The 14,674-nt window shown below is 36.9% G+C and overlaps 1 protein-coding gene across 7 annotated transcripts in view; it reads right to left on the reverse strand.

Annotated features, from left to right (window-relative positions):
- Positions 1–14,674, reverse strand: part of MAP3K7 (mitogen-activated protein kinase kinase kinase 7) — an 87,272-nt gene that overhangs the window by 44,917 nt on the left and 27,681 nt on the right. For all 7 annotated transcript variants that reach the window (XR_015251400.1, XR_015251397.1, XR_015251398.1 and 4 more), the window contains exons 6-9: positions 11,941–12,065; positions 4,980–5,108; positions 3,080–3,210; positions 1,131–1,212 (exon numbers count right to left, since the gene is read on the reverse strand). Coding sequence is in view for 2 of the 7 variants with exons in the window: in XM_025925168.2 (XP_025780953.1) it covers positions 1,131–1,212; positions 3,080–3,210; positions 4,980–5,108; positions 11,941–12,065 (467 nt within the window). In the remaining 5 variants the exon portion in view is untranslated. The remainder of the gene's footprint in view (positions 1–1,130; positions 1,213–3,079; positions 3,211–4,979; positions 5,109–11,940; positions 12,066–14,674) is intronic.

Below are 14,674 nucleotides of genomic sequence, written 5' to 3' on the forward strand. Positions count from 1 at the left end.
GAGGCTAAAGTATACAATTAAGTCATCTAAGAGAGAGGAGATAGACTAAAATATGGCACAACTATCCAACGTCATTAAATCACTAAGGCATTTGAAGACCTTAAACATGAGTTGTCTCCAGACACATTCAGCTGCACTGCTATAGACAAGGGGAAACTGAGTGTCAGATTTAACAAATTAAGTTTAGCCAAACAAGCTTAAGATAAGAAATTATAATAACAGCTGGAATTAAGTGAAGGGAGGATGAAGGAAGGACCTAAGAGAACTGTGGCTCAGTAAACAGAAGAATCAAAGGACTGAAGGTCACAGCGCTTAAACAGAGAGAGGGTTTGGAAGCAGTGGTAGAAACACATGATGGAATTTTAGAGAAGTGCATTTAAGAATTCAGTGCAACTCAAAAGATTTTTGGTAAAAATGGAATTTGGGAACTATTAAACCAGATTAAAATAAATGCAATTATTTAGATCAGTAAAAATATTTGTCAGTAAAAATACAATTTTAAGTACAGGATAAATATTGTATATATACACACACAAGCCCTTTTGTTTTAATTAAATTAACAATGAATGCTTAAAATGCCATATAATTTGAGAGGCACAATTTTTCTAAGAGAGTTATTTCTATGGTCTTTTTTGATGATCACGAACTTCAATCCCACTACTACTTGATATTTAGAAAAGTAAGGAACTTTGAACTAAAAATAAGAGTTCTTAAATAAGAGTTTCTATAGACTCTTCTACAAAGACCAAAAAGTAGGGTGTTCATGATGAAGAAATATGTTGTCTTTTATATTTACAATAATTTCTAATATTCTTTGATGTAGCAGTGTCTGTGTAAAAACGATTTTTATTTTTCAAATAAAGAATGACATTCCCAGCAATACAATATCCCATCTTTTTATATATAACTATGCAAGAATTCTAAGACTTGGAAGCAAGTCTTTAGTAACTCTTTAATCTCGGTACCTTCATGAAGAATGATGTACCAGGAAACTCAAATTGCAGTCAATCATATGAAATGAAGAAATTAAAATGCAAATAGAGACATCATTCATTGCCTCTTGATTATAATTTCATGGGAACAGAGACACAAAAAAATTAGGTTATTACTCTTCCAATCTATCCATTTACCTGTACTGGTGGCAGAATTGCTCTGTCCTTCATCTGAGTACTGACAAGGATACTGTAATGGCTCATCTGCTCCTGGAAAGTACTATGTATGAAAAAGTAAATTACAATTTAAAATTTCTTTAGTGCTCGCTTCGGCAGCACATATACTAAAATTAAAATTTCTTTAATACAAATTAAACCCTGTAAGAATTAACTTGGAGAGTACACATTAATTATTTCTTTGTTCTGGGATTTGAAAGTAGGAAAGTGCTGCTTTATTTTCTGTAAGGCATACACTGAATTTACAGATACTTAAACTCAGCATGTTCCTTAAGTTTTTGATTTTACAAAGATGATGATAATGTGCTACTCTTTTGAATTTCCACTATGATCAATGCCATATATCTACTTAAGTATCTACTTTACATAGAGCCTAGATAGTTTTGAAGAAAACAGCATACATTTCTGTAAAGGAACACAGGAAATAGTATGACTCCTCACAATGATATAAAACGTACTTATGTTCTCATAGTAGTGATATAAACTTCCGAACTGCTGAAATTATTGTTTGTCTGGCAACTGAGACTGTTATGTCATAGAATAATTGTTAGAACTAATATTTTGAATATCAGAGATAGATTATGGCTGTTTCTCTATAAACTGGAGATGTAATATTGGAAATTTTTGCTGGATAAATATTAGAACTTAGGGGAAAAAAGGAAGGTCTTCTTTTCAAATCAGACAAAGCAAATATAAGTACAATTATAATTTGAACAATTTATGTATCCCAATGTTTTCAAGTATCTGACTATGGCGACTAAGTTGTTTTATTATGACCATATCTTTAGGGCCTGATGTATAGCTGGTATCCACATATGATGGGAAGTTTTAATCAGAGTAGTTCATGCTTGGTTTCAATAGAATAAACAGATCTTTGGCCATTTAGGAAGTATATATTTAAGGAGTTTGAAGGGTTCTTCTAGTGAGCAAATTGTTCTGAAATTCAGGGACTTTTCATAAGTATGTGAACTTTTAAAAGTCAAAGTAGCGCTTGGTAGATTTTGCTAGTGCACCAAAAACCAGAGTCCTAAAATTATTCAAATAATTCTAAAAGTGTTTGTTTATAGACTAAGACATTTTTTTTTTTTAAATTTTTTTTTTCAACGTTTATTTATTTTTGGGACAGAGAGAGACAGAGCATGAACGGGGGAGGGGCAGAGAGAGAGGGAGACACAGAATCGGAAACAGGCTCCAGGCTCTGAGCCATCAGCCCAGAGCCTGACGCGGGGCTCGAACTCCGGGACTGCGAGATCGTGACCTGGCTGAAGTCGGACGCTTAACCGACTGCGCCACCCAGGCGCCCCTATAGACTAAGACATTTTGATGATCATTTAACAGGGTTCTTCTAAATTTAAAAATTCCATAAATCCTAGAAGTTTAACTTTTTAATGGCAAATGAAAAGCTAAAAATATGCAATGAAAAACCAGAAGGTAAAAATCATTTAAATAAAGGTGTCTGGGAATGCAACCATTCTATTGCCCTGCAGATAAATGATTGTTTGAAGAAGATCTGCACTCAAGAAAATTTAAAATTTAGTTTGGCAAGTATTAGAGTCAGAATATACCTAAGTCCTGTAAAGACATTTAATTCAGCTTCTCTCACATTACAGATGAGGCAACAGGCCCCCCAAACAAACACATTTGTCCACTAAGTTACACAGGAGGAAAAACCAAGTCCAGAAACCTAGTCTAGCTATCTTTCCAGTATAAAGAACTAGACTTTTTTTCTTTTCCAAAATAACATTTCTTCCTTTGATTATAGGAGTGATAAGTACCCATTCTAACTTGGACAATACAGAAAAGTATAAAGCAGAAAAAAGCAATAATGTCTCTTTACTTCAAAATCCCATTCAAACTCAGTATATATCAAATTCCCCTAAATCCAAAGCCCCTCAAGAGAAGGATTATACCCGCATCAAGTGAGTCATTATTTTCACAATCTCCTCCATTGAAGGGCGCTGAGAAGGATCTTTAGACCAACAACGAGTCATCAGGCTCTCAATGGGCTTAGGTAAATTTTTGATCAGTGGTGGTCGAGTACCTATAATTGAAAATTAGAGGGGGGGGAAAGAATGTATTTACCCAAAGAATGGTGTAAGCTTTTTATATGTATTTCCAATACAGTAGTTATTTTATAGTTCTTGTAATTTAAGATTTATTTTGGAATAATAAAAGTACATTTTTTTGGTCTATTAGGTTAACATATTTTCATAAAGGGGAAGCTATACTTTTTGCAAAGTTAAATTAAAATTTTTATATGCATTATGGTTAAGAGTGAGACTGAGAAATAATATTTCATTTGTTCTAATATTGTTCTTTTAACAAATAATAATGGCTTAGTGTTTTATTGAGAAAATAAAATGGTGGCTTGAGGTAATCTTCCTTGAACTGTATTTTCAGATTTACTGTAAAAATTTCAAATGTGTTTGAAAAATCTTCCATAGCAGAAAAGTCACATCACTGTGGTATCATACTCACTGACCTCCAAATGACTCTTTTGTTGGTGGCAGACATTTTTTGGCTGCTGTGAATCTGTCATTTCACAAGCTGAAAACTATCAACTTTTACGTAATTACCAAGACTGTAATATTATTAGTGAGGTCCCTATCTTAAAGAAAGCCTCAAATATAATGAAATTTTTGTAATTTCACCAACTAACAAGTTAGTCTTTATTCCTTACTTCACTGTCAATTATTTACTGACAACTGACAGAGAGAACATGAAACACTGTCTTGTCAGTGCTCTAGTACTCTCTACAATGACATTAAAGGTAGTAAAATGAAAGGTAGTACAGGAAACTGGTAAAAACACTTAAGATTACTCAGATGATGGCACTGTTTGACAAGTCTATTAATGACCTAATTAGGCAGGTATTTGTATGATTTGTGGAATAGTGTATTAAAATGCCAATAAAACTAAAATGCCATAATCAGAATGATTACAGCCAAATGATAAATTAGAGAGTGATGTAAAAATTAGGAAGGTTAAACAAGGTTTCCCTTCATGAAGAGTTTATTTTTCCAAATAAAATGTGAAGTAACTAGATTATGAAGAACATGTATTTTAACATCATAAGTGGTTAGAAACATAACTACAGGTCTAAAAGGAGCGGGAGGGATGCAAAGAAAGAGTTCATATATCAATATAATTTAAAAATATGGGCACCGAGAGTCACAAAGATCTGGATATGAATCCCAGCAATACCACTTACTAATCTAGTGACCTTGGGCAACTTCCTTTTCCTGTTTAGGTCTCAGTTTCCTAACCTATAAAACTGTAAAATGAGGAATAGTACTCCCTTCATAAGGATGGATGAGGAGATAAAGAGTATGTGAGGAACTCTGTTTTGTCTTTACGAATAGCTTAAGTAACAACTCTTATTATTATTCTTTGCTTCCTCAAGAGAAAAGGTTATACCTCCCTCAACTACCTTGATCATGAGAAGAGATTTTACTTATTTATTTAATTTTTAAATTTTATTTTCTCCACAGAGTCCAACCCAATGCTTTTCTATCCCCTGGAGAAAGCCATCCTAGGTAGCTGGCTCTGGCTGTACTGATGGCCTTTCCCAAATCAGCAGAATCAGCAGACCTCCTCAGCCTTGTTCTAAGGATAGGACCAATCTCGGCACTGCCCTGACTGATTTGGGGGGTGTGGGGAGGAGTGCAGGAGACTGATGGCAGCAAAGTATTCTGGCAACAAAGAACTGGACGTTTTAATGTTAGGGATAAATGATTTTCTTTGAGGTACACACAATTTTCCAGACAGAAAATATGCAAAATAATTAAAGAAAAATTTCTTTTTACGAACCATTATGAACAGCCCACATGATACGGAAAGCTGGGCCACCAATCTCATCAAAGGGTTTCCGACGTGTTATTACTTCCCAAAGGATAATACCCCAGCTGAAGACGTCACATTTTTCACTGTAATTGCTACCTAGAAAAAAAGGTGGTATAATTTCAAGACTTTTTTCCACATGACTTACAGAAACAACTGTTTTCATAAATTTTAAGAGTGAGCACTGTGTACAGGAGGATGCTGCATGTAGAGCTGAGAAATTACTCTTTGTGAAATACCTTAAGTCTCTGCAACAAATATATTTATTTAATGAATTGAGTGTTAATGCACTAAAAAAAATCACCTTAGAAAGTTGGTCATTTTCTACCTTTTCATTCGGAGGCATAGGACCTTTCTTCTATTTATTTAGACTTATACTTTCCCTGGGACACAGTATGAGACATTTGTACATTACTTTCTGTAATTTTTTAATCTTAAATTTTCTTCTCCCATTCATTCTTTTGATGGATAGAACTACCCTACTAGCAAAGCAGAAGAAATTTCTAATTTAGTGATAAGATTTTCTTTTCAATATCTGGCAAGATAAAATTTAATTTGCAAACTTAAAAGTTGTAAGCAGTGAAAATTATGCATAACAAATTTATAGTAAGCAGATTACGCTGCCAAATTTGTAGGATCACTAAATTGGTGGGTGAATCAGCACAATAAACAGCCAAAACCCACAAAAAACCCACTGTAACAACGAACAATTATTATAGTGATAGCTACACATGTACTTAGCACGTGCATTACACATGCAACTAAGCTGCACACTGTAAGCATTAAAATGAGATTACAGGGGCGCCTGGGTGGCGCAGTCGGTTTAGCGTCCGACTTCAGCCAGGTCACGATCTCGCGGTCCGTGAGTTCGAGCCCCGCGTCAGGCTCTGGGCTGATGGCTCAGAGCCTGGAGCCTGTTTCCGATTCTGTGTCTCCCTCTCTCTCTGCCCCTCCCCCGTTCATGCTCTGTCTCTCTCTGTCCCAAAAATAAATAAACGTTGAAAAAAAAAAAAATAAAAAAATAAAATAAAATAAAATGAGATTACAGTCGGACTTGGGCTACAGGTGCTGACATCTTTCAGAAATGAAGAAGTCTAGCTTAACAGTATGACCTTTGTTACTCTAAATATTAAAAGTAACTTTTATTTCTGGGCTTTTTTGAATAAAATCTTTTTGCTTTCCATACTATAGTAATACTATGTTACTTTAACACACAAAAAAGTATTTTAAATAGTTTTAAAACAATGTATTCTGTATATGAACTTAAAAACAGGAGGCATTATTTAATTTTGTATAATTTAACATTTGCTGGTCCATTCACTTTTTGATTGAATTTTAGGGCAAAATAGGTCCACTCAAGTGACCATGTGCACAGCAAATTTCTCTTTCCCTCAAGTGGCTATAAACAAAGAAACAAAAATCTTTAAATTCATCAAAAATAAAAGAAATAAGGGGCGCCTGGGTGGCGCAGTCGGTTAGGCGTCCGACTTCAGCCAGGTCACGATCTCGCGGTCCGGGAGATCGAGCCCCGCGTCAGGCTCTGGGCTGATGGCTCAGAGCCTGGAGCCTGTTTCCGATTCTGTGTCTCCCTCTCTCTCTGCCCCTCCCCCGTTCATGCTCTGTCTCTCTCTGTCCCAAAAATAAATAAACGTTGAAAAAAAAAAATTTAAAAAAAAATAAAAGAAATAAGACATAAGCAGAACCTGACTGATTACTAAACATATCTAAATTTTATGGACAGTCTTACTTGCTAATATACAAATCACACATCTTCAGTTCAACTTTACTCATTTAACAGATAGCTTGATGTTTTCATACAGAAACCTATCATGAATTTATAGACCATTCTTTTAGAACTTGCGTGAAATATGGAGATGTAAAAGAAAGCGAACAGGGGTGCCTGGGTGGCTCAGTCAGTTAAGCGTCTGACTCTTGATTTTGACTCAGGTCATGATCTCACGTTTCTTGAGATTGGGCCCTGCGTCCAGCTCAGTGCTGACAGCACTGGAGCTTGCTTGGGATACTCTCTCTCCTTCTCTGTCCCTCCCCCCACTTGTTCTTTCTCTCAAATAAACTTAAAAAAAGAAACTAAACATAAGATTTTTCTTTACTTGTCTTTCTTAGTTATCATATTTCTGCCAAATGACTTGTATTCCAAAGGCATGCTCATTTCAACTTTAGATGTCAATTTTTAATTGCTAGGAAACCAATACAAAAGTACAGTTGAGTCTTACTATTCCTCGTATTTATGTTCTATAAAGTTTCTGCAAAGACTGAAATTAGTGAATGCTGAATCATTTGCTCATAGGGGCAATCAGAGTTGGGTTCCTGTGAGGCTCTTAACGTCAACTGGTCAAAACATGGAAGTCTAGAAAACCTCCAAAAGCATGGAGGTTAAAGAACACCCTACTAAAGAATGAATGGGTCAACCAGGCAATTAGAGAATAAATTAAAAAAAATATGGAAACAAAAATGAAAATACAACAATCCAAATGCTTTGGGATGCAGCGAAGGCAATCCTGAGAGGAAAATACATTGCAATCCAGGCCTATCTCAAGAAACAAGAAAAATCCCAAATACAAAATCTAACAGCACACCTAAAGGAAATAGAAGCAGAGGAGCAAAGACACCCCAAACCCAGCAGAAGAAGAGAAATAATAAAGATCAGAGCAGAAATAAACAATATAGAATCTAAAAAAACTGTAGAGCAGATCATTGAAACCAAGAGTTGGTTTTTTGAAAAAAAATAAACAAAATTGATAAACCTCTAGCCAGGCTTCTCAAAAAGAAAAGGGAGATGACCCAAATAGATAAAATCATGAACGAAAATGGAATTATTACAACCAATCTCTCAGAAATACAAGCAATTATCAGGGAATACTATGAACAATTATATGCCAACAAACTGGACAACCTGGAAAAAATGGACAAATTCCTAAACACCCACACACTTCCAAAACTCAAACAGGAGGAAACAGAAAGCTTGAACAGACCCATAACCAGCGAAGAAATTGAATCAGTTATCAAAAATCTCCCAACAAGGGGCGCCTGGGTGGCGCAGTCGGTTAAGCGTCCGACTTCAGCCAGGTCACGATTTCGCGGTCCGTGAGTTCGAGCCCCGCGTCGGGCTCTGGGCTGATGGCTCAGAGCCTGGAGCCTGCTTCCGATTCTGTGTCTCCCTCTCTCTCTGCCCCTCCCCCGTTCATGCTCTGTCTCTCTCTGTCCCAAAAATAAATAAACGTTGAAAAAAAAAATTAAAAAAAAAAAAAAATCTCCCAACAAATCAGAGTCCAGGACCAGATGGCTTTCCTGGGGAATTCTACCAGACATTTAAAGCAGAGATAATACCTATCCTTCTCAAGCTATTCCAAAAAATAGAAAGGGAAGGAAAACTTCCAGACTCATTCTAGGAAGCCAGTATTACTTTGAATCCTAAACCAGACAGAGACCCAGTAAAAAAAGAGAACTACAGGTCAATATCCCTGATGAATATGGATGCAAAAATTCTCAATAAGATACTAGCAAATCAAATTCAACAGCTTATAAAAAGAATTATTCACCATGATCAAGTGGGATTCATTCCTGGGATGCAGGGCTGGTTCAACATTCGCAAGTCAATCAACGTGATATATCACATTAATAAAAGAAAAGATAAGAACCATATGATCCTCTCAACTGATGCAGAAAAAGCATTTGACAAAATTAAGCATCCTTTCTTAATAAAAAACCTCGAGAAAGTCGGGATACAAGGAACATACTTAAAGATCATAAAAGCCATTTATGAAAAGCCCACAGCTAATATCATCCTCAATGGGGAAAAACTGAGAGCTTTCTCCCTGAGATCAGGAACACGACAGGGATGTCCACTCTGACCGCCGTTGTTTAACATAGTTTTGGAAGTGCTAGCATCGGCAATCAGACAACAAAAGGAAATCAAAGGCATCAAAATTGGCAATGATGAAGTCAAGCTTTCACTTTTTGCAGATGACATGATATATACATGGAAAATCCAATAGACTCCACCAAAGTCTGCTAGAACTGATACATGAATTCAGCAAAGTTGCAGGATACAAAATCAATGTACAGAAATCAGTTGCATTCTTACACACTAACAATGAAGCAACAGAAAGACAAATAAAGAAACTGATCCCATTCACAATTGCACCAAGAAGCATAAAATACCTAGGAATAAATCTAACCAAAGATGTAAAAGATCTGTATGCTGAAAACTATAGAAAGCTTATGAAGGAAATTGAAGAAGACATAGAGAAATGGAAAAACATTCCGTGCTCATGGGTTGGAAGAATATTGTAAAAATGTCAATACTACCCAAAGCTATCTACACATTCAATGCAATCCCAATCCAAATTTCACCAGCATTCTTCTCGAAGCTAGAACAAGCAATCCTAAAATTCATATGGAACCACAAAAGGCCCCAAATAGCCAAAGTAATTTTGAAGAAGATGACCAAAGCAGGAGGCATCACAATCCCAGACTTTAGCCTCTACTACAAAGCTGTAATCATCAAGACAGCATGGTATTGGCACAAAAACAGGCACACAGACCAATGGAATAGAATAGAAACCCCAGAACTAGACCCACAAAAGTATGGCCACCTAACCTTGTACAAAGCAGGAAAGAATATCCAATGGAAAAAAGACAGTCTCTTTAACAAATGGTGCTGGGAGAACTGGACAGCAACATGCAAAAGAATGAAACTAGACCACTTTCTTATACCATTCACAAAAATAAACTCAAAATGGATAAAGGACCTGAATGTGAGACAGGAAACCATCAAAACACTAGAGGAGAAAGCAGGAAAAGACCTCTCTGACCTCAGTCGCAGCAATTTCTTACTTGACACATCCCCAAAGGCAAGGGAATTAAAAGCAAAAATGAACTATTGGGACCTCATGAAGATAAAAAGCTTCTGCACAGCAAAGGAAACAACCAACAGAATGGAAAAAAATATTTGCAAATGACATATCGGACAAAGGGCTAGTATCCAAAATCTATAAAGAGCTCACCAAACTCCACACCCGAAAAACAAATAATCCAGTGAAGAAATGGGCAGAAAACATGAATAGACACTTCTCTAAAGAAGACATCCAGATGGCCAACAGGCACATGAAAAGATGCTCAACGTCGCTCCTCATCAGGGAAATACAAATCAAAACCACACTCAGATATCACCTCTCGCCAGTCAGAGTGGCCAAAATGAACAAATCAGGAGACTATAGATGCTGGAGAGGACATGGAGAAACGGGAACCCTCTTGCACTGTTGGCGGGAATGCAAACTGGTGCAGCCACTCTGGAAAACAGTGTGGAGGTTCCTCAAAAAATTAAAAATAGACCTACCCTATGACCCAGCAGTAGCACTGCTAGGAATTTACCCAAGGGATACAGGAGTGCTGATGCATAGGGGCACTTGTACGCCAATGTTTATAGCAGCACTCTCAACAATAGCCAAATTATGGAACGAACCTAAATGTCCATCAACTGATGAATGGATAAAGAAATTGTGGTTTATATACACAATGGAGTACTACATGGCAATGAGAAAGAATGAAATATGGCCCTTTGTAGCAACATGGATGGAACTGGAGAGTGTTATGCTAAGTGAAATAACTCAGAGAGAGAAAGACAGATACCATATGCTTTCACTCTTACGTGGATCCTGAGAAACTTAACAGAAACCCATGGGGGAGGGGAAGGAAAAAAAAAAGAGGTTAGAGTGGGAGAGAGCCAAAGCATAAGAGACTCTTAAAAACTGAGAACTGAGGGTTGATGGGGGTGGGAGGGAGGGGAGGGTAGGTGATGGGCATTGAAGAGGGCATCTTTTGGGATGAGCACTGGGTGTTGTATGGAAACTAATCTGACAGTAAATTTCATAGATTAAAAAAAAACAAAAAACAAAAAAAACCCATAACCTTGTTTTATGTGTGTTTCTGTTTAAAACACCTTATTTAATATATATTGTGGATTCTTAATATTGAATTCATGGAACTGCACTATAAATCATACCTGAATAAAGATTAGCTAGCATGCATTTTTCTCTCTGTAAGACATACCAGTCTTGTTATACTTAGGAACACTAGAACACTTCAATGCTGCTCTTGGAGGCCATCTTAAACAGTAAAATCACCAACAAAAAGCACATAAAGAACGAAAAAAATGTGGTACTATGTAGATCATAAAAACAACACAGCATGAGAGCTGAAATACGAAGGTGGTGTGCTGTCTCGTTCCTTAGCCGGGAACGTGTGTTGGATGACTCACAATTTTTCCCTCCTCCATACATGACCACAAATAACCATGAAAGTACCATGAATACTGATTTTAGGGTTACAAATAGGTGATTTTTACAGTTGCAATAGGTAGAATATGAAAATGAGGATTGAACATATACTTGAATTTGCATAGAATGTTGCTAGACAATATAAATCTTACTATGATCTAGGACTGTATTTGTTTACTACCTTCTTAGACTTTAGTACAGCTAACCCATGAATACTGGATTTATACACACATTTTTTTTGTTGACAAATACAGTTTAACACCATAAATGTGTTTTCCTTATTATCTTAATAACATTTTCTTTTCTCAGCTTACTTTATTGTAAAAGTACAGTATGTAATACATATATAAAATATGTGTTAATCAAATGTTTATGTTATTACTAAGGCTTCTGGTCAATAGTAGACTTTCAGTAGTTAAGTTTGGGGGAGTCAAAAGTTACACGTGGATTTTCAACTGCATGGGGCAGTGGTGCCATTAACCTCTGCATTGTTCAAGGGTTAACTGTATACTTTATGATATGTACTATGCAGGAGTAAAACCATGGAAACAGGGTAAAGCCAGAAACACATGCTGGATGTATATGGAGTAAGAAGGAAGATTATCAATCACAACATGCTTTTGTCATTTTACCTTCAAAAACTTCAGGTGCCATCCAAGCAGCACTGCCCTTGTTATTGGTCATGTGTGTCTGAATGTCACAGGCTGTACCAAAGTCACAGATTTTTAAAACTGTCCCCCCTGCAACCAGCAACAAGCTGTTTACAAAAAAACAAAAACAAAGGTTATTAGACCAATACTTGATTCCTACAAAAAAAGAAGAGACATTTGTGGAAACAGAAAGTGTTAAGCAAAATGTCACTATTCAACTTCTGTCAAATGCTTCCTGGTCACTCTAACAGCTTAACAGTTCAGAGGAATATTAGCAAAGATTAACTGACCTTAACCTAGTTCTCTTAGGGAGACTGCTAGACCCACATTTTGATGTCTCCATCTCTATCTCCATGATCTTTCCTGACTATATGTCTCTCTGGGCCAAAATTAAACATGGGGTTTTAAAAAGTTCTAGGTCAACGTTATGGTGTCCTGAAATGAAAGTGGATAGATTTCAATACCTTCATAAATCACTTGCACCCTAAACGTAATCTACCCCTTGCAGTGTTTTTCAAGCTGCAGGCAGAAACCTAGTCTTAAAATATAGATCATAAAATCTAGCCCAAAGATCTGGAAACCTAGGTCACAAAATTGATTCAGTAGACTATGACAGCATTTTAAAAAATAGAATAGAAAATACCAAAGTGTGTCACAAACAGATTAAATACTGTTTCATGTATGTTGTTTCAGTTTTATACACATTAATATGTACACAATAGACTATGAAGTATGTCTTACCATGGATCATGGTCCAAACGTTTACAGACTTGTTATTAATCTTATGGCAAACAGATATGAATCTTTAGTTTAGACTAATGTATCCAGACTGGTTAACTGTTCACTGACCCTATTTCCTTTCCCTCCTGGGCAAAAAGATTAGATTTTTTAGATTTCTGAGCAGTTAGATGGGGCTGTTCGTCCATTCCAGCCAATGGATTGTGGGTAGAAGTTATGTACTTCACTTTCAAGCCTGGCCATAAAAATCTCCCACAGACAAATTTACTCCTTCTTCTTTCCTCGTATGCCACTGCATTCAGAGGATTTTGAATTACAAGACAGAAGAAGCCTGGGATTCTGAGCCACCAATGTGAAAAACTCACTAATCAGAAACACTCATTTTGGACTTCATACGAGTGAAGGAAAAAAAAATATTTTGTAAAGCCATGAGATTTCAGAGCTTATCTATTATAACAGTGCCACTCTAACCAATATGAGAAAATGGTACAGAAGTGGGTGGTGGTGTAACAAAAATCTAATATACTGTATTTGATATTAGCTTAGTAGTAGGCACAAGAAAGCTAAAATTGGAGGCTGGAAAAATCCATGTAATGACATGGCAAAACATTTGGTAAAATCTGTCTCCTATGATAATTTGTGGTCCTAAAGGACTACAAAAGCTGACTGCTTCTAGATTCCAAACAGAAGGAAGTAAGACTGACAAAGGTCCACGAAGACTCAGTACTGCAGCAAAAAACACATTAAAAGAGAGTACTTCCCACCGAAACTTAACGGCTTCAGGGTGCCACTATTCAGTTGAGAAAATGCGATGTGGCCAGAAATCAAATAAACCAGGTTCAAGATTTTGCCTAACAAAAAATTCTGGTAATAGTTATAGGCACATGAAACTGACTGGAACCAGAGATCACAAACCTACTTTTGAAGAAATCAATATTGCCAAAGGAGCAAGTTTCTAATTAAAAGTTTGATTGTTTTGAGTCTTAACAACAATCCTCAGGACCCCAGATCTACATAAGCAGGATGTAGGTTATATAAACTGTAGGGCTTCTGAGGACAGTCTATGCCAAAACCCACGTCTGACGTGGTATGAAAATGCACAAGGAGTCTAGGTAAGGGTGAAAGTTGGAGTCATGAGCAATGGATAAGGGAGTTCCTTTCCAAGGGTAAAATCAAGGTCAGATCAAGACCACGCTCACAAATCCAGGGCAGAGGGACCAGACAATGCAGGACTTCATTCCTACACACCAGTAACTGCTATATGCCTCCATGCTTCTCTTTTCCCAGTGGAAATTTTACTGATTGTCCTGTCTTTCTGCCATTATGTATTGTGTGAGTTGGGAGAAAGAGGTGAAGAGGTGACAGATAAACTTGTCCTTTTAATTGCTTTCCAAATGAATTAAACGGGCCACACCCAGACCAGTTGGAGAGCACGGTATGTCATCCTGAGACCCTGGATGGTGAACTAGATGGTGACTGGAAGAGCCTTTGGGATGTTTAACTGGCAAAGAACAGTAAGTGGTTCTAACCTGTGGTTAGAGCAATAAATAAATACTTTGGGGGACCGGGACTGGCCGACTGCTCATAAAAGCCACCCCCAACTTCCTCTGGGGCACACTTTTCTGAACTTCTAGATGTACCTAAGACTGAGTTGTGGCCACTGATATGTGGGTAGAGGGAGGGTTACTTCTAGGTGTGGCCCAAAAAATCTCTCACATGATCTCCATTCTCTTTATCTGCTGGCTGAATGCCTACGTTCCCAAAGTCCTGGAGGTAGCAGAAATACAAGATGGAGGGAGCCTAACTGGGTCCTTGAATGACTACATGGAAGACCATCTGCCAAAGAAGAACACCTGTTTTGGATTTTACATGCACAAAAAATACATTTCTACTATGATAAGCCCAGTATGAGCTACAGCAGCTGGTGTTAAAATAGCTAATATTCTCAGCTATTAAGATTCCAAAGACCCTGATACTC

The sequence above is a fragment of the Puma concolor genome, chromosome B2 (genome assembly GCF_028749965.1).
Source record: "Puma concolor isolate L17-30 chromosome B2, mPumCon1.1.hap2, whole genome shotgun sequence".
In the NCBI taxonomy this organism is placed as follows: Eukaryota; Metazoa; Chordata; class Mammalia; order Carnivora; family Felidae; genus Puma; species Puma concolor.